At 41.8% G+C, this 21,466-nt stretch overlaps 1 protein-coding gene across 6 annotated transcripts in view; it reads right to left on the bottom strand.

Annotated features, from left to right (window-relative positions):
* The window catches only part of LOC110535722 (ras GTPase-activating protein 1), a 57,739-nt gene that overhangs the window by 13,917 nt on the left and 22,356 nt on the right, over positions 1-21,466 (bottom strand). For 4 of the 6 annotated variants that reach the window (XM_090190201.1, XM_021620921.3, XM_090190202.1 and 1 more), the window contains one exon: positions 5,000-5,152. In XM_090190201.1, the coding sequence (XP_090046327.1) occupies positions 5,000-5,152 (153 nt within the window). Of the gene's footprint in view, positions 1-4,999; positions 5,153-5,510; positions 5,692-21,466 lie in introns of those variants that run through there. The other 2 variants (XM_021620924.3, XM_090190203.1) reach the window with 2 other exon arrangements.

Genomic DNA, 21,466 nt, shown 5'->3' with positions numbered 1-21,466 from the left:
CTAAGAATGATTAATTGATCAGCACAATGCATGCACAGACTGCAGAATGTATGAAAATACAAATAGGCCAAAGCTAAATTGACAGTTTGAACAATTTATCAGCAGACAACAGGTCTACATTTGCCACAATGACCCAAAACATCAAAGAGTACAAGAGCAGAGCAGCACAGTGCTAAAATTAGGCCCAGTTGCCCTGTTGCATCTATGAAACAAAAGGAAAAGACATGCATTAAACCACCATGACTCATCAGATAATAGTCTTGAGTGAAATTGCTCGAGTAATGATGAAAATTACATGATTAAAGTCTTGGCGAGGCAGCGAACAGAGGGGAGCACATCTCAGTCAGACTATGCGGTAATGTAGACTAGACACCATTCAAATACATCTTCTTATGGTTAGGCTACATGTTTAACCTTGCCTTCCTAATACCAATCCACACAGGTTCCTATAAAGCAATGTTGTGAATGAGATGTCATCATTTCTTTGTATGTTATCAATCGTCTACTGAAGTGCCTGGTGTTGATCAGGTCTAGGAGGTATTGGTCATCAATGAACGTCGGACCTCATTGACAGGTCTTGCAGACGCATTGGAACAAATACAGTTGAATAAAATAAAAATAAAAGTTTAAAACAGTATGCACTAGGGCTGGGAATTGCCAGGGACCTCACGATACAATATTATCACGATACTTAGGTGCCGATACAATATGTACTGTGATTATCACGATACATCTGTGAGTCTTTCTGGGTAAGTCTAAGTGCTTTCCACACCTGGATTGTGCAACATTTTTCCATTATAATTTTCAAAATTCTTCAAGCTCTGTCAAATTGGTTGTTGATCATCGCTAGACAAGCATTTTCAGGTGTTGTCAAAGACTTTCAAGTAGATTTAAGTCAAATTGCCACTCAGGGTCTTCTTGGGAAGGAACTCCAGTATAGATTTGGCCATGTGTTTTAGGTTATTGTGCTGAAAGGCGAATCAATCTCCCAGTGTCTGAACCAGATTTTACACTAAGATTTTGCCTGCGCTTAGCTCCATTCGGTTTCTTTTTTATCCTGAAAACCTCCCCAGTCCTTAACGTTTATAGCAATACCCATAACATGATGCAGCCACCACTATGCTGAAAATATGGAGAGTGGTACTCAGTAATGTGTTATGCTTGGGGCAAATCCAATATAACACTTTGTATTCTGGACTAAAAGTGAATTGCTTTGCCACATTCTTTGTAGTATTACTTTAGTGTCTTGTTGCAAACAGGATGCATGTTTAGGAATATTTTTATTCTGTCCAGGCTTCCTTCTTTACACTCTGTCAATTATATTGACTTACTGTAGCAGTTTTGCACCAATCCACGCAGCTATGGATGCCTCCATCTGACAAAACGGATGTTCCGCTCCATTTCCCGGGTTACGTTTATACACAGGTGTTCGGAGCACGCTATATCAACTCTACATTTTATTTGTCACATACACATGTGACATGTGGGTGTAGCAAAATGCTTGTGCTTCTAGTTCTGACAGTGCATTAATATCTAACAAGTAATCTAACAAATTCACAATAACTACATTATACACAAAATGTAAGGGGACGGAATAAGAATATGTACATATAAATGTATGGATGAACGATGGCCATGCAGCATAGGCAAGATGCAATAGATGGTATGAAATACAGTATATACACATGAGATGAGTAATGTAGGATATGTAAACATTAAAGTGGCATTATATGTAAAGTGACTAGTGCTACCTTTATTAAGTAAATGTTTTAAAAAGTCTCCATCCAGTGATTTGGGTCTGTATGTTGGCAGCAGCCTCTCTACATTAGTGACAGTTGTTTAACAGTCTGATGGCCTTGAGATAGACAGAAGCTTTTTTTCCCCACTCGGTCCCCGCTTTGTTGCACCTGCACCGACCTCGCCTTCTGGATGATAGCGGGGTGAACAGGCAGTGGCTTGGGTGATTGTTGTCCTTGATAATCTTTTTGGCCTTCCTGTGACATCGGGTGGTGTAGGTGTCCTGGAGGGCAGGTAGTTTGCCCCCGGTGATGCGTTGTGCAGACCTCACTACCCTCTAGAGAGCCTTGCGGTTGTGGGCGGAGCAGTTGCCGTACCAGGCGGTAATACAGCTCGACAGGATGCCCTCGACTGTGCATCTGTAATTTTTTTTTATGGTTTTAGGTGACAAGCCAAATTTCTTCAGCCTCCTGAGGTTGAAGAGGCGCCAGTTACACCTTCACCACACTGTCTATGTGGGTGGACCATTTCAGTTTGTCCGTGATGTGTACGCCAAGGAACTTGAAACTCTCCACCATCTCCACTGCTGTCCCGTTGATGTGGATATGGGGATCCCTCTGTTGTTTCCTGAAGTCCACAATCATCTCCTTTGTTTTGTTGATGTTTAGTGAGGTTGTTGTCCTGGCACCACACTCAGAGTGCCCTCACCTCCTCCCTGTAGGCTGCCTGTTGGTAATCAAGCCCACTACTGTTGTGTCTGGAAACTTGATGATTGCGTTGAAGGCGTGCATGGCCACGCAGTCATGGGTGAACAGGTAGTTCAGAGCAGAGGGGCTGAGCACGCACCCTTGTGGGGCCCCAGTTTTGAGGATCAGCGAAGTGGAGATGTTTCCTACCTTCACCACCTGGGGGCTGCCCGTCAGAAAGTCCAGGACCCAATTGCACATGGCAGGGTTGAGACCCAGGGCCTTGAGTTAATGATGAGCTTGGAGGGTACTATGGTGTTGAATGCTGAGCTGTAGTCCATGAACAGCATTGTTACGTAGGTATTCCTCTTGCCCACATTGGATCGGGCAGTGTGATGGCGATTGCATAGGATGTGGACCTGTTGGAGCGGTGTGTAAAATGAAGTGGGTCTAGGGTGGCAGGTAAGGTGGAGGTGATATGATCCTTGACTAGTCTCTCAAAGCACTTCATGATGACAGAAGTGTGTGCTACGGAGCGATAGTCATTTAGTTCAGGTATCTTTGCCTTCGTTGGTACAGGAACAATGGTGTCCATCTTGAATTTAGCGACACCAGACTTGGCTAGTGACTGATTGAATATGTCCGTAAAACTCACCAGCCAGCTAGTCTGCGCATTCTCGGATGACGCGGCTAGGGATGCCGTCTGGGCCAGCAGCCTTGCAAAGGTTAACACGTTTAAATGTCTTACTTACGTCGGCCCCTCCCTCTCCTCCTCTGTGCCCGACGTGAGTAAGACATTTAAACATGTTAACATTTGCAGGGCTGCTGGTCCAGACAGTATCCCTAGCCGCGTCATTGTCTGAGGCTTCCCGGAACATTTTCCAGTCTAAGTGATCAAAATGATCTTGAAGCATGGATTCCGATTGGTCAGACCAACGTTGAATGGTTCTAGTCATGGGTACATCCTGTGAGTTTCTGCCTATAGGACTGTACGAGCAAGACGAAGTCGTGGTCGGATTTGCCGAAGGGAGGATGGGGGAGGGCATTGTATGCATTGCAGAATTTAGAGTAGCAGTGGTCCAGTGTTTTGCTTAAGCAGGTACCACAGTCAACGTGCTGGTAGAATTTAGGTAGCCTTGTTCTCAAATTAACTAATTAGCACAGGTGGTCGGCTCGTCTTCCGTCTGTTTTCCATAAACAAGTGCTGTAACATCGAGATATGGCCGTGTGGGAACACTAACCCTAACCGTTTTAAGGTGTGTATCAATTTAATTTCTTACTGAAATGAAAGATAAGATGCAAAACCGTACATGCAAGCGATGCATGTTAATGTTCAGACAGAGTGTCAGGGGATCTTACAACTGCCCCTTACAGAAGACACCTTTGTCCAATGACTTAATGTGTAATGTAATGGAACTGAGTCATGATTAAGGCTGTCGTGGTCACGGTATTGTCAGCCAGTGATTGTTAAGCAAATAACTGGTCAGTCTCAAGGTAATTTACCGTTAATTAACAAACATATTTAGCATCTCCTAGCTTCCACACATAGGCTTTTTAAAATGAATTTTGGCTGATAAATCCATTTTAAAAAGCCCAATAAATCCATTTTAAAAAGCCCAATAAATCCATTTTAAAAAGCCCAATAAATCAATTTTAAAAAGCCCAATAAATCCATGTAATATAGCCTACGCCTTCCCAATAAATCCATTATTTATTATAGACAGGTCTAAAGAAGACAAAGACAATGTAGTCTATTTCAGAAGAAATTAATAGCATACTCCGAGTTGTCCTTATGTGGCTATGCCAAATAGCTGTGGGCTGCACTAGTTCATTTAGCAGACAATATTTTTTTTTTACGAGTTATGCAACTATGATTTGAAAAAGTCACAAAAAAAGGCATTGTTTCATGTGCTGGGCATCATTCACAAGAGATAATATATCATTCACAAGTGAAAGGCTAATATTGTCACCCATTAGACTATTCTTGATTTAAATCTGATCTTTACATATACTAAATAATGTGTGACATTTGTTTCAATTTAGAATGGACCATTATCGTATTACCTGTATCGAAAACAGGGGCACTTAAGTAGCGAATGGCGGAAACTTTTCCCCACGGTTTATTGTCATGCCAGCCAGGTAGGCTATACTCCTGTTTTAAATAGAAGCATTTTGCTTAATATTAGGAAAGTTGAGAAATAAATATAGGCCTTGTCTTTTTATTAGCAGACATCACCATGTTTTCTTCCGCAATTGCATAGCCTATAGAAATGTTGCGCAACATGAGCTCATGGGCTCTCGTGAACTGTTTGATTACATTTGCATTGATGTCAGATTGATTAGAGGGACAATAGCGTGCTGAGTACCAGTCAGTTAGAAAGTTTGGTAGGCTACTAAATGGCAAATCAGCAGCATCAGAGCTTGGAGAATTGCCGTGACTAAACAGTCATGTGGAATTTGACTGCCTTTATGACTCATGACCGCCGGTGTGGAGGTAATATGGTCACCGCAACAGCCCTAGTCATGATCAAGTGTTTATATGCTCAGTGTCTCTCTCGGTCTGTGTGGGTACTGACCTGAAGTGGTTGACCACACTGGTCATGCTGAGAAAGGACAGGACAAAGGAGCCGGGCCGGCGGTCACTCTCCCTGATGAGGTAGCTGCCGGGGGTCCTGGCCTGCCGCAACCGCTCCTCAGCAATGGTCCGGTCCAGCTTCCCATGGTACCACCTGACAAACAGACAGGGAGGGAAAGCTACAGTCAGCCTCGGGTGACTAGACCTGCATTTACATTATGTTGGACTCCGTTGTTTTTTTCCCTCTCGGGAAAACGTTGTCAACACGAAGACTATGTGCTCTATTTAGCGTACCATCCGAGAGGATTCCAGGAGGGAGTGACATGTGCACAGTTACACACAAACAAGGTCTTCATGTAGGCTTGTTACACGGCATGACATTATTCAAACATACTTCAGCCTAATAGCAGTGCAAGTTCAAATTTGGTTCACATCGTAAACACTATGAATAATTAAAATCACTGAATTGATGAATAAATATGTTGGGGCCATAAATAAAATAGCCTACTTACCTCATTCACCCAAACACCCACTCCCTTGTTCGCCCATTATTTTAGGCTACTCCATTTCAGTCAAATTAACTATCACTACTCGACTATTCACTAGTTCTCAAATCAACCACTCAGTTTGTCACACTTGTTCCCTCACATGCATAGACTCAATGGAGTCACATATTCAATGGACATTACACTCGTTTGTTCATTCATTCATTCATTCATTCAAGCTGCAATATTTAACTTTCTGGGTAACCTGGCTAAATTCGCACAGAAATGCGAGTTCTAGATCTGTCATGCTCATTGAAAGCGAGTCTAAGAAGCAATCGGTCTTAAGTTTTGTTTGAGTCTTACTTTTGGGTTTTGTACACCAACTTCAAAACAGCTGAAAATACAATATTTTTGGATATGTAAAAACAACAAATTCACAGCGGTTTAAATGGTACAACAATTCTCTACACTATACTGAAATTAGGCAAACTATTCCAATTTTAGCAACCAGGAAATGGCGGTGCGAATTTCTACATAGTGCATATTTAACACTCATTCATAATAATACACCGATTTTTGGGGGGATGGATTCAAATAGCCTACTGCTAAAAAATTACGTTGTAGTCCTAGTAGGCTGGGTCTTGACTGGGAGTGCTGTGGGCTTGACTTGAATAAAATAAAAACTGCGGGTGTGAGCAAAACATTACATTGATATCTTCTGAAATATTAAGCCAGTAAGAAACCGCACTAAGATTTTACCCTTTAGTGTACCTAGAGAGCATTCACTCTAAAACAGGCGAGAGGAGAGTGGAACGGAGCGCAAATGCTAAAAGCTTTTTAAGCTTCCACCTCACCATTAAAACCAGGCTGATTTTTTAATTAAACAGTAGCTTTTCGAACAACACTGGTTAAAATTTTAGCAGGTTACTGACTTGACACTCCTGACAGATGGAGGGGGGGGTGTACACGCTGGCCCAGATTTGGGCTAGCGACCTCAGGACAGGGGGCCTGGGGAGGCGGGATGCATGAGGTGCTGCAGTAGCTCTTTTCACACAGGACGTTAAGGGCTCCCATCTGGCTTAGAAGAGCAAGGGTCTGCACTTGTAAAATAATAATGAGAATGTGAAGTCTGTGGTGGTGGAGGAAGGCGTGCTGTGAAGGAGGAAATGGGCCAGTGGAGCTCCTGGGAGGGGGTTAGGGGACTGGCTAAAGGATTTGTGTGATGGAGAGAGTATTGAGGAGGACAGATGTGAGAAGTGAGTGTGTGATTGAGAGAAGCGCTAAGGAGTAGGGCCTATGACTTAAAGAATGATTGAGAGCAGTGAGTGCAAGTGTATCTGTGTGTGAACTACGCGTAATATGTAGCTTACGGGTGGAGTGCATGAGAATAAACTAGGTGTGTGAAGTGAGAATAGGCTAATGGTGTACACGTGACATCCAAGCCAGGGCCATTTCAAAGCAGTTTTCAGCAGTAGGCTTATGTGAGGAGTTAAGGTCCAGAGTGTAGTACCTATAAGAGAGGTCAATCAGTGGCTGTCAGAGGTAGTGAAATGGATATGCCGGTCAGGATGTGGTTAAATTCCATGTCATCGAGGAAGTTGACATTTAAAACATTAAACATTTTGCCCTCAACTACTGATGGCAGGGCCGGCTCCCAGTTACAGAAAAGCAGACATCCCTGTGGCATAGGCCTTAATGGGCAAGGGGTTGGGGGAAGGCACAGGCGGAAGGGGGCCTTCTCCTCCCACCTCAGTCATATCTGTCAGCATAGACAAAACATGAGACTGACTGTAGTACAGCGGAGTGGAGTGCCTTGCATACAAACCAGGTTGGCCAGAACCAACAGTGTTGCTGCTGAATTGGATGTTCAGGTCTATAGAAGGTCCACAGTAAACAGTGTGCAGATTTACACTGAGTCGAGTGGAAACACTAAGGCAGCAGAAGATGAGTTCCATGCAGAGAAACTCCCCCAGGCTGCGTTTGTCTTCCGGAGCTCAGGTGTACTGGCCTGCTATGGGTTAGACAGATGTCCAGGTATAGGCTACTGTATCAACTGATGGGCTAAATCATATTGCAACTGCATCTGAGTGAATTCATTTCGCCTAGATCAGAACTGTCAATAGCTGTTGGTCACTATGGTGTCTGATAGAGGATGTGCGAGTCTAGCTGTGAACGTTTCTTGGCTCATACTGTATTCTTGCATACATTCAAAAACTGCAACTCCCGCAGATGTGATTTTACTGAATCATATGAGATGTTTGTCATATTTAATTGCGCCACCAGTCATAAGTGTTCCAACCCCACCATGTCTGAAAACGCTTGTGTGTGCAAGTTAATGAACTGCAGTGAGATAAATATTCCACCGACCTATGTGCAATATCCATAACCAGCTAAAAGTTACTCAACAAGCTACTGCACACAATAACTTTAAAAGCAACAAAAACATGGCAACCAAACGAGATGTCTTATCAACATTAAAATAAGTTGAAGGCTACGAGCAACGCAGTCCTCACTAATGTAAGAGCTTATTTTCAATAGGCCTGTCTGTACGGTAGAACATTTTGGAGGATGGGTGGAGGGGTTAGCCAGGGTGTTGTGATATATGCAGTATGACCATAACCCATGACAGCAGCGATAGGACACGCTGGTTTTAGCAGTCTGAGGAATGCCGTGTCGTGTCGGTGCATGAACCGAGAGCAGCAGTGACGCTCTATTCTGCTCTGCTACTAGTTTAATAACACTCAAGCACTACTCTGAAATAAGGCTGCTCTGTATCCTGCATACTGTGCCGTGTGCACTTCAAAAGAGCAACAACCGAAACCTGTCAACAATAAAACTGATTGGTCATGCTGCAAAAAGAATTGCATCAATAGGCTAGTTAAAAACCAAAGAAAACTTCTGCACAAACATACAATGCAGACCTGATCTGACATAGGTTTGTTAAAATAGAGACCTAACACAATGTTAAATCGTAGCCCTGGCAGTAGCGTTACAGGTTCGGGGGTGTCCAAAATATGTTCCATTTTCACAACCGGAATTATGGGTGGAGTAGCGCGAAAGAGCTGGGTTTTGTTGAATAAACAAGCTGTGGGTGTCTGGAGCCCCTCACTAGCCAATCAGAATGTGCTCCATGGCTAAATACGTGGTTGCTTCAAGTTGTGTATTTACGGTCTTTAATGTAGTGTACGGTCATCAACTAAAAATTGAATTTTAGTCTGTTTATGGACTAGTTTGTTAAATAGCCTGCACCATATTAGCTAAATATTTTGTTTGCAGTCAACATTGTTATAATTGCATTGCTTCAACAAGGAAATACATTGGTAAACATGGGCTACAGCAATCGCACTATATCTATATTATGTTGTAAATTGATGTCCTAACCAACTTGCTAAAACCATAGTTTAAGAAATTTGTGGAGTGGTTGAAAAACGATAGAGATAGATATACACACACACACAGTTGAAGTCGGAAGTTTACATACGTTGGAGTCATTAAATCTCGTTTTTCAACCACTAAACAAACTATGGTTTTGGCAAGTCAGTTAGGACATCCACTTGTGCATGACAAGTAGATTTTCAAACAATTGTTTACAGACAGATTATTTCACTGTAACACAATTCCAGTGGGTCAGAAGTTTATATACACTAAGTCGACTGCGCCTTTAAACAGCTTGGAAAATTCAAAAAATTATGTTGTGGCTTTAGAAGCTTCTGATAGGCTTATTGACATAATTTGAGTCAATTGGAGGTGTACATGTGGATGTATTTCAAGGCCCAACTTCAAACTCAGTGCCTCTTTGCTAGACTTCATGGGAAAAATCAAAAGAAATCCGGCAAGAGCTCAGATAAAAAATAAATAAAAAAAACTGTAGACCGTCACAAGTCTGGTTCATCCTTGGGAGCAATTTACAAACGCCTGAAGGTACCACGTTCATCTGCACAAACAATAGTATGCAAGTATAAACACCATGGGACTACGCAGCAGTCATACCACTCAGGAAGGAGACGTGTTCTGTCTCCAAGAGATGAACCTACTTTGGTGCAAAAAGTGCAAATCAATCCCAGAACAACAGCAAAGGACCTTGTGAAGATACTGGAGGAAACAGGTACAAAAGTAACTACAGTGCCTTGCGAAAGTATTCGGCCCCCTTGAACTTTGCGACCTTTTGCCACATTTCAGGCTTCAAACATAAAGATATAAAACTGTATTTTTTTGTGAAGAATCAACAACAAGTGGGACACAATCATGAAGTGGAACGACATTTATTGGATATTTCAAACTTTTTTAACAATCAAAAACTGAAAAATTGGGCGTGCAAAATTATTCAGCCCCCTTAAGTTAATACTTTGTAGCGCCACCTTTTGCTGCGATTACAGCTGTAAGTCGCTTGGGGTATGTCTTTATCAGTTTTGCACATCGAGAGACTGACATTTTTTCCCATTCCTCCTTGCAAAACAGCTCGAGCTCAGTGAGGTTGGATGGAGAGCATTTGTGAACAGCAGTTTTCAGTTCTTTCCACAGATTCTCGTTTGGATTCAGGTCTGGACTTTGACTTGGCCATTCTAACACCTGGATTTTTTAAAATATTTTTATTTCACCTTTATTTAACCAGGTAGGCTAGTTGAGAACAAGTTCTCATTTGCAACTGCGACCTGGCCAAGATAAAGCATAGCAGTATGAGCAGACAACACAGAGTTACACATGGAGTAAACAATTAACAAGTCAATAACACAGTAGAAAACAAAGGGGGAGTCTATATACAATGTGTGCAAAAGGCATGAGGTAGGCGAATAATTACAATTTTGCAGATTAACACTGGAGTGATAAATGATCAGATGGTCATGTACAGGTAGAGATATTGGTGTGCAAAAGAGCAGAAAAATAAATAAATAAAAACAGTATGGGGATGAGGTAGGTAAATGGGTGGGCTATTTACCAATAGACTATGTACAGCTGCAGCGATCGGTTAGCTGCTCAGATAGCAGATGTTTGAAGTTGGTGAGGGAGATAAAAGTCTCCAACTTCAGCGATTTTTGCAATTCGTTCCAGTCACAGGCAGCAGAGTACTGGAACGAAAGGCGGCCAAATGAGGTGTTGGCTTTAGGGATGATCAGTGAGATACACCTGCTGGAGCGCGTGCTACGGATGGGTGTTGCCATCGTGACCAGTGAGCTGAGATAAGGCGGAGCTTTACCTAGCATGGACTTGTAGATGACCTGGAGCCAGTGGGTCTGGCGACGAATATGTAGCGAGGGCCAGCCGACTAGCGCATACAAGTCGCAGTGGTGGGTGGTATAAGGTGCTTTAGTGACAAAACGGATGGCACTGTGATAGACTGCATCCAGTTTGCTGAGTAGAGTGTTGGAAGCCATTTTGTAGATGACATCGCCGAAGTCGAGGATCGGTAGGATAGTCAGTTTTACTAGGGTAAGCTTGGCGGCGTGAGTGAAGGAGGCTTTGTTGCGGAATAGAAAGCCGACTCTTGATTTGATTTTCGATTGGAGATGTTTGATATGAGTCTGGAAGGAGAGTTTGCAGTCTAGCCAGACACCTATTATTTTTGAACCATTCCATTGTAGATTTTGCTTTATGTTTTGGATCATTGTCTTATTGGAAGACAAATCTCCGTCCCAGTCTCAGGTCTTTTGCAGACTCCATTAGGTTTTCTTCCAGAATGGTCCTGTATTTGGCTCCATCCATCTTCTCATCAATTTTAACCATCTTCCCTGTCCCTGCTGAAGAAAAGCAGGCCCAAACCATGATGCTGCCACCACCATGTTTGACAGTGGGGATGGTGTGTTCAGGGTGATGAGCTGTGTTGCTTTTACGCCAAACATAACGTTTTGCATTGTTGCCAAAAAGTTCAATTTTGGTTTCATCTGACCAGAGCACCTTCTTCCACATGTTTGGTGTGTCTCCCAGGTGGCTTGTGGCAAACTTTAAACGACACTTTTTATGGATATCTTTAAGAAATGTCTTTCTTCTTGCAACTCTTCCTTAAAGGCCAGATTTGTGCAATATACGACTGATTGTTGTCCTATGGACAGAGTCTCCCACCTCAGCTGTAGATCTCTGCAGTTCATCCAGAGTGATCATGGGCCTCTTGGCTGCATCTCTGATCAGTCTTCTCCTTGTATGAGCTGAAAGTTGAGGGACGGCCAGGTCTTGGTAGATTTGCAGTGGTCTGATACTCCTTCCATTTCAATATTATCGCTTGCACAGTGCTCCTTGGGATGTTTAAAGCTTGGGAAATATTTTTGTATCCAAATCCGGCTTTAAACCTCTTCACAACAGTATCTCGGACCTGCCTGGTGTGTTCCTTGTTCTTCATGATGCTCTCTGCGCTTTTAACGGACCTCTGAGACTATCACAGTGCAGGTGCATTTATACGGAGACTTGATTACACACAGGTGGATTGTATTTATCATCATTAGTCATTTAGGTCAACATTGGATCATTCAGAGATCCTCACTGAACTTCTGTTGAGAGTTTGCTGCACTGAAAGTAAAGGGGCTGAATAATTTTACACGCCCAATTTTTCAGTTTTTGATTTGTTAAAAAAGTTTTAAATATCCAATAAATGTCGTTCCACTTCATGATTGTGTCCCACTTGTTGTTGATTCTTCACAAAAAAATACAGTTTTATATCTTTGTTTGAAGCCTAAAATGTGGCAAAAGGTCGCAAAGTTCAAGGGGGCCGAATACTTTCGCAAGGCACTGTATATCCACAGTAAAACGAGTCCTATATCAACATAACCTGAAAGGCCGCTCAGCAAGGAAGAAGCCACTGCTCAAAAACTGCCATAAAAAAGCCAGACTACGGTTTGCAACTGGGGACAAAGATTGTACTTTTTGGAGAAATGTCCTCTGGTCTGATGAAACAAAAATACAACTGTTTGGCCATAATGACCATCGTTATGTTTGGAGGAAAAGGGGATGCTTGCAAGCCGAAGAACACCATCCCAACAGTGAAGCACGGAGGTGGCAGCAGCATGTTGTGGGGGTGCTTTGCTGGAGGGGGGACTGGTGCACTTTACAAAATAGATGGCATCACAAGGAATGGAAATTTAAGTGGAAATATTGAAGCAACATCTCAAGACATCAGTCAGGAAGTTAAAGCTTGGTTGCAAATGGGTCTTCCAAATGGACAATGACCCCAATCATGCTTCCAAAGTTGTGGCAAAATGGCTAATGGACAACAAAGCCAAGGTATTGGAATGGCCATCACAAAGCCCTGACCTCAATCCTTTAGAAAATTTGTGGGCAGAAGTGAAAAAGCGTTTGCGAGAAAGGAGGCCTACAAACCTGACTCAGTTATACCAGCTCTGTCAGGAGGAATGGACCAAAATTCACCCCATGACAGAAGGCAACCGAGACACAATCACTACAACATGAGAGAAGAGGGCCTCCATTTTTCAATCAGTGTAGATGAATCAGGGTTAATGGGCAAGACAAGATTTAAGTGCCTTTTAACGGGGTATGATAGTAGGTGCCGCCAGGCATACCGGCTTGTGTGTGTCAAAAACTGCAATGCTTTCGCGTTCAGCAGTTTCCCGTTTGGGTAGTAGACTATTCTTGATGCAAAGGACATCAAGCCTACTTGACAACTGTGGGAAGCATTGGTGTCAACATCGGCCAGCATCCCTGTGAACGCTTTCGACACCGTGTAGTCCTTGCCACGACAAATAAAGGCAGTTCTGAGGGCAAATAGTGGGGTGCAAATCTATATTATGAAGGTGTTCTTAATGTTCTGTACACACACACAAAAAGTTGACACCTACTCATGCAAGGGTTTTTCTTTATTTTTACTATTTTCTATATTGAAGAATAAAAGTGAAGACTTCTAAAGCTACACAAAAACACAAATGGAATCATGTAGTAACCAAAAAAAACTTAAACAAATAACATTTTATATTTGAGATTCTTCAAAGTAGCCACCCTTTGCCTTGATGACAGCTTTGCATACTCTTGTCATTCTCCCAACCAGCTTCTTGAGGTAAATCACCTGTCATTTCAATTTACAGATGTGCAAAGTTAAGTCAATTTATAAAATGTCTTTCCTTCTTAATGCTTTTAATAATAAACAATGGCAAGGACAGCTCAAATAAGCAAAGAAAATGACAGTCCATCATTACTTTAAGACATGAAGGTCAGTCAATCTGGAAATTTCAAGAAAGTTTCTTCAAGTGCAGTCACAAAAACCAAGCGCTATGATGAAATTGGCTCTCATGAGGACCGCCACAGGAAAGGAAGACCCAGAGTTACCTCTGCTACAGATAAGTTCTTCAGAGTTAACTGCACCTCAGATTGCAGTCCAAATAAATGCTTCAGAGTTCAAGTAACAGACATCAACATCAACTGTTCAGAGGAGTTGAAATCAGGGCTTCATGGTCAAATTGCTGCAAAGAAATCACTAAAGGACACCAATAAGAAGAAGATACTTGCTTGGGCCAGTAAACACAAGCAATGTACACTAGACCAGTGGAAATCTGTCCTTTGGTCTCATGAGTCCAAATGTACAACCGCTGTGTCTTTGTGAGACGCAGAGTATGTGAACGGATGATCTCCGCATGTGTGGTTCCCACCGTGAAGCATAGAAGAGTTGGTGTGATGGTGCTTTACTGGTGACACGGTCAGTGATGTTTAGAATTCCAGGCACACTTAACCAGCATGGCCACCACAGCATTCTGCAGCTAATTGCCATCCCATCTGGTTTGCGCTTACTGGGACTATTTGTTTTTCAACACGACAATGACCCAAAACACACCTCTAGGCTGTGTAAGGGCTATTTGACCAAGGAGAGAGTGATGGAGTGCTGCATCAGATGACTGTTCCTCCACAATCACCCAACCACAACCAATTGAGATGGTTTGGGAAGAGTTGGACAGCAGACTGAAGGAAAACCAGCTAACAAGTGTTCAGCATATGTGGGAAATCCTTCAAGACTGTTGGAAAAGCATTCCTCATGAAGCTGGTTGAGAGAATGCCTTGATGACAGCTTTGCACATACTTGGCAAAGGGTGGCTACTTTGAAGAATCTCAAATATATTTATTTAACACAGTTTTGGTTACTACATTTTATAGTTTTGATGTCTACACTATTATTCTATAATGTAGAAAAAAAACAAAAAACTTCAATGAGCAGGTGTCCAAACTTTTGACTGATACTGTATATGGATAATTTAAAGCCAGGCAAATTTAATAGTTAATTAGGTCTACAATCAATAGCTTAAGTTGATGTTTCATGTCTCTTCAATTTTCTTAGACAATTAGGGTAAGGCAAGGGCTGGTTCCTCACCTTTGCTGCTGCTGCCTCCGCCGCATTGTTCTTAATCCCAATATGCTGGTTAACTTCGCTATTATGCACACAGCAACATGGGGAAAGGCACCAATTCTACGGCACACTGAAGATTACGTTTCAGAACCGCGGACTGTGACCGTTACCAACACTGCAGAAAGCGCATTTGTTATACATTTTCTTGGGGGCGGATTTATTAGAGTTTCGCCATTATTTGTAGATGTGAGACTGAATATTGTGTATCTTGTCTTAAGAGTGACAACTGTGCCATTCCGCAATGGATTAGTCCACTGAGACAGGCACAAATCAGACAGGTGTCTTGTGCACCATAAAAAAACTAAAATTGCAACTGCCCAGCTAAAGAAATCTTTGTCCACCAACAGCCTATCGACCAAACGACTAAATGTGGTCAGCCCTAGAAACATTGTAGAATTTAGGCTACCTGATTTTGTGTGCGATTTCTCTACAGATTTCTCTACACACTGAATGGTATTTTCAGTATGTAAAAATGGCCAATTAGAAGCAACAGGTTTAGAAATTAGCTTTTCACCGCTTGAGCGACAACTTCGACCCTGAAATGGTTTGAACACAAGGCAAAAGCCTATATACCATGTACTGCCCCCCCCCCCCCCAGGCTCCTCCTGAGATGAAGCAAAAATGCTTCTGTGTTGTTTGAGTATTCAGGATGTGACCTCTGGTTAGACCTGGACGGCTGGCGAGCAGGGATGGAGGGAGAGCGCGGGACTGAGACCTCTGGATTTGCAAGGGCTACGTCTCTAAGGCTTAGAGGGCACTTGGCTTGTTGTTGCTTGAATGAGGACTGAGTCTTATTCTCTCGCTCACTAGTTCTCCCTTGTGCATTTGCCTCTGCTGTTTTTCCCTCCCTCCGCCATGCAAAAACATCTCCGAAGTCGTCCAGTCACTGCTCATCAACGTCAACAAGTAATGAAACTGCACCACCACTTTACATTAGCAATATGCCTCGGCGGAGCTGCCAGCTGTCAGAGGGGAAATGGAGCTCATCGTGTCTTCTCTGCACGGATAGGACTGTCCTCTGTCACTGGCACTAACAATGTTTAGCCAAACAGTCCATATTTAAATGTATATTCCACACTAAATTGGAGATAATGAAGCTTGTCCTAATATTTATTGACACTGGCCTACAAAAACAACTAGATGCTCCTCTAGAATTTACTACAGGAGGAAAACATTGGGGACACATTTCTACACCATTATATGCACACACACACCAGCTTTTTAATCTATATCAATGAATCCAATTAATGTGGACTCAATCAATAAATATATGAATGTAAACTAGAATCAAAGCAATAACTCACCCAAACACAGCTCCAAACAAAAGCAAAGCATTACAAAAATATATTTAGGGGAAAAGGTATGGGTAATTCCAAAAACCCAACTGTCTGGGAGAGATTAATAAACAGAGAGACAAAGAGATAGAACATGCAAATCCTATATATCCTGTCCTACCAGCCTGTTAAGAGAGTAAAAGGAAAGCTGGCTGGCTAGGTGCCCCACTTACGCAGAGTTGGCTCTCTGCTGCATCTTGTCGTTTGTCCCGCTCTCTCACAAGGTGTGCCCGCTCCACTGACGCTACTTATTCTGCTGCTGAGGAGAATGTTGAGTCGGAGTGACTAGGGTCTGAATGCTCCGGCACGGAAAGCAACTCAAACACAACTCTAAATCAGTCTGTGCCATGATGCTATAAACCTGCTGTCCCGATAAAGTCAGTCCGCACTCTAGGGTCTGTGAGCAGCAACCGAAGGGGGCTGCTGGACTGGACCAGACCTCACATATGCTGGAAGCCTTGCTAAGCGATTTGAAAATATTCTGATAAGTTGTCCAGTTTTATTATCGTCCAAAAGGTTTGAGGGACAGTTTTTTTCTTACAGGATGAGGAGGTTGAGTCAGTCTGCATCTTAAAGGCAAGCAGAATGAACGTCTCTTTCCCTCTCTTTCTCTGGAGTCTAAAATAAAGCCACGCATCATGATCATGCAGCCAATTGGCTTTAGGAAAAGTGGGGCAGTGTAGGTAGGGAGTGACGTCACACGAGTATGGTTGGAAAGCAACAACACATCAGGGCTTGACATCCAGGTAAATTTGCCAGCGGCACACTGGGCCTGTGCAAACAATGCTACTGGTCAGAATGAAAATACTGGCCCAAGAAAGCTGGTGACGCACGCATAATTTCAATGCATCTTTTTTTACATTGATGGTGCAAATGTTTTATTTTCCCCCCTCAAACGATCTAAAAAAAGGGTGTTATTCTTAGCGATTTTCAACAAATCAGCAGTCATATATATATATATATATATATATATATATATATATATATATATATATATATATATATATATATATATATATATATATATATATATATATATATATATATATATATATATATAGGGCTAAAATAGGGCCCTAAAAAAGTCAGTTTTATTTTTGCTAAATTAAATTTTTCACTCTCACACTTTTGTTTACATACATACACACAAAATAAAAGAAAATACACATTTTGATGTTCTAAGTCCACAACAGTACTTACACCACATCGGGAGACCACTTATGAGGTCTGAAAAAAGTTGCCCTCTAATTAATTTGTGCACTTACCAAGAGAAAAATGGGTTTGGCAAGCAGCGTTTCTGTACAATGTACAGCGTAGGCTAAGTGTGACGGCAGGTTTCAAAACAAATTGATACAAATCCACATGATATCACTCCGCCAGGTAGGCCTACTTTGCAGTTAACATTTAAAATTGTTAAGGTTTACAGGGAAAGCCTATAAAACTAGAGTTTGACCGATTAAATTGGAATGGCCGATTAATTATGGCCGATTTCAAGGTCTCATAACAATCGGAAATCGGTATTTTTGGACACAGATTTGGCCGATTTCTTTTTTACACCTTTATTTAAATAGGCAAGTCAGTTAAGAACACATTCTTATTTTCAATGACGGCAAAGGAATGGTGGGTTAACTGCCTCGTTCAGGGGCAGAATGACGTAATTTTACCTTGTCAGCTCGGGGGATTCCATCTTGCAACCTTACAGTTAACTAGTCCAACGTTCTAACCACATGATTACATTGCACTCCACGAGGAGCTTGCCTTGCAGTAAGCTAAGGTAAGTTGCTAGCTAGCATTAAACTTATCTTCTAAAAAACAAATCAATCATAATCACTAGTTAACTACACATGGTAGATGATATTACTCGTTTATCTAGAGTGTCCTGCGTTGCATATAATTGATGCGGTGCGTATCGTTGCTCCAATGTGTACCTAACCATAAACAAAGTTTTTCTTAAAATTAAATACACAGAAGTAAATATTTTTAAACCTGCATATTTAGTTAAAAGAAACACAGGTAAGCAGGCAATATTAACCAGGTGAAATTGTGTCACTTCTCTTGCTTTCGTTGCACGCAGAGTCAGTGTAAATGCAACAGTTTGGGCCGCCTGGCTCAGAATTTTACGTAATTATGACATAACATTGAAGGTTGTGCAATTTTACCCGGAATATTTAGACTTAGATGCCACCCGTTAGATAAAATACGGAACAGTTCCGTATTTCACTGAAAGAATAAATGTCTTGTTTTCGAGATGATAGTTTCCGGATTAGACCATATTAATGACCTAAGGCTCGTATTTCTGTGTGTTATTATGTTATAAACTAAGTCTATGATTTGATAGAGCAGTCTAACTGAGCGGTGGTAGGCAGCAGCAGGCTCGTAAGCATTCATTCAAACAGCACGTTCGTGCGTTTTGCCAGCAGCTCTTCACTATCGACTCCCGAGATTAGGCTGGTGTAACCAACGTGAAATGGCTAGCTAGTTAGCGGGCTGAGCGCTAATAGCGTTTCAAACGTCACTCGCTCTGAGACTTGGAGTAGTTGTTCCCCTTGCTCTGCAAGGGCCGCGGCTTTTGTGGAGAGATGGGTAACGCTGCTTCGAGGCTGGCTGTTGTCGATGTGTTCCTGGTTCGAGCCCAGGTAGGGGCGAGGAGAGGGACGGAAGCTATACTGTTACACTGGCAATGCTAAAGTGCCTATAAGAACATCCAATAGTCAAAGGTTAATGAAATCCAAATAAATGGTAGAGAGCGAAATGGTCCTATAATAACTACAACCTAAAACTTCTTACCTGAGAATATTGAAGACTCATGTTAAAAGGAACCACCAGATTTCATATGTTCTCATGTTCTGAGCAAGGAACCTAAACGTTAGCTTTCTTACATGGCACATATTCCATTTTTACTTTTTTCTCTTTGCATTATTTAAACCAAATTGAACATGTTTCATTATTTATTTGAGGCTAAATTGATTTTATTGATGTATTATATTAAGTTAAAATAAGTGTTCCTTCAGTATTGTAGTAATTGTCATTATTACAAATACATTTTAAAAAGGTCGGCAGATTAATCGGTATTGGCTTTTTTTGGTCCTCCAATATATCGGTATCGACGTTGAAAAAAATCATAAACGGTCGACCTCTAATTCAAACGGCGCATGATGACTTAAGACTAAACTTTTGGAATACCTATTGTTGTCTAAGCATTTACTGGTAGATAAGTTTAAATGTATTTCCTCATTCTTCATTCTGTGAGCTCTTTCATGCAACAACCAGTTGAGAGCTGCGCGCTCTTGCTGCCTGACAGATTTCTCAGCTCAAACTAGGTTTATGTGCGCATGTGATAAATAATCTATATAACGAACAGCTTTGGGAATTTATATATTTTTTTAATTATAAATTATATAGCCCAGATTAAAAATAGCATTGTGATAATCTTTTTTTCCCACTGGCCCAAGCAGACCACTGATGTGGATGATTGACTGGCCCAGAGGGATTCCAAAACCTCCACTGGCACGGTGGGCAGCCCTGTATGTCGAGCCCTGAGCATGCTGCCATAACCTCTGTGGGGCTTCTGTGAGGATCTTACATACAACCACATGTCACCTGTAACTAGCTGTGTGCGTGGTTCAAGACACACTCACCCTGAAATTCCATATTGATTACAAACTCCAGGATTATTTTGGTAAATGTACAAAAACACAACATCTTCAAATGTAAACACTACATGGGTTTATGTACCAACCGGATCAGAAAAATGACCCATGTGCACCAACATGAGAAGTTTATAGGAGCATGTCACATTGTGTCAAATGAAAGCTAAGAGTCTATACTTTTTTATAAATTAAGGCATATACATTTTTCAATACAAAATATTTGGAAAAAGCAAAGGCTTGATTACTGCTCTATTTTTCTTCACAGATGGAGTGTCACAGCTTGTTACCCTCAGTCAGGGAGAGAGTGACAGCACACAGGGACTAGCTTGACGCACACAGATGGAGGGCTAAGGGCATCCTCCAAGACTTTAAAGCCCAGTCAGAATGTTGCCCCATCTCCATCACAGTGCCCACACAGAGAACAAATCTCCAACCTTATGGTTGCCAATCATGTTCCCTACAAAAGCTACTCAAAGCTTTTGACCCATTTAATCAGAGGGCCATTATGGGAATTCTGACTGCTTTGCTCCTCCAAAATGACTAGCAATCATGTTCCATCGGATTTAACCTGTTAAACTCTGATCCACTTTGATGGCATTTTCTAAACAACACAGAGTATCGTATACTACCCTCCAGGTACATTTTGGTTTCAAAACTACAAGTCCTACCAAAACCTGCTTAGTACTGTTAGTACTTTAAGAACTGTGGGATTATGATAAAGTTGTTACTACTACAGAGGCAACCCCCAGAAGCGTAGCAGTTCTTGACTCAAACCGGTGCACCTGGCACCTACTACAATGGTTGCTCAACTAAAGGTTTTGAGATTATGCTGTGCGACTTAGGTCATTTGTGGTTTAGTACGGTACCGTGCGTCACTGCTTCATTGCTCCAGACCAGCGCAAGGTGGAGTTAGAGCACTGATTATGCTTTTGGGTCCGAAGGCGCAAGTGTCTAACTGACAATGATTGAATGGACGACATAAACCAAAAATAAATTGATAATTGTGCACGACTTCAAAATTGAATTTCAATTGACTGAATGATGATATTCTGAGTGATTGTATTTAGAACAATAGTGTAAGAATTGCAATTCCTCTGTCCAGCATGCGCATACCCTGAAAAAAATAAAATAGTATTTCTACTTGTCAGTATTACTTACTAAAAAAAACTGTTACACTAAGGTTTTTATTCTAAGAGAAACTAAAATGTTAAATTATATTCTTAAGATATACATGTTGACTAAATATAAGCAAGTGATGTCGGCTAAATAAATGAAGTTGACGGCGCAGGCATATAGCCTCGGCACCTACATAAAGTTGAGTGACTCATTCATGGATTTGGATCAAAATAGACCTGGACACCATGTATAATAATAGCCCATTATGGGCTATCAGCAGGACAATAGACTCTTGCCAACACTTCCCTGTATTTTGATACTTTGTGGAAGGCAATTGATCAGCATTAACGTTGTGGATGGGGCCTCCCGAGTGGCACAGCGGTCTAAGATACTGCTGTGCAAACTGAGTTGATACAGATGCTGGTAAGATACCCGTGCCTGCCGCGACCAGGAGACCCATGAAATAGTGGGATTTTGGTTTCTCTCCCTCTAAAAACAGAAACAAACAACTAAATAACAAACTGACTTTATTTACAAAATGAGTAAGAA

This window comes from Oncorhynchus mykiss, chromosome 11 (assembly GCF_057628025.1).
Source record: "Oncorhynchus mykiss isolate SJ-2025 chromosome 11, ASM5762802v1, whole genome shotgun sequence".
In the NCBI taxonomy this organism is placed as follows: Eukaryota; Metazoa; Chordata; class Actinopteri; order Salmoniformes; family Salmonidae; genus Oncorhynchus; species Oncorhynchus mykiss.
The sequence above is the reverse complement of the archived record's forward strand: the minus strand, read 5'-3'. Positions and strand labels throughout refer to the sequence as shown.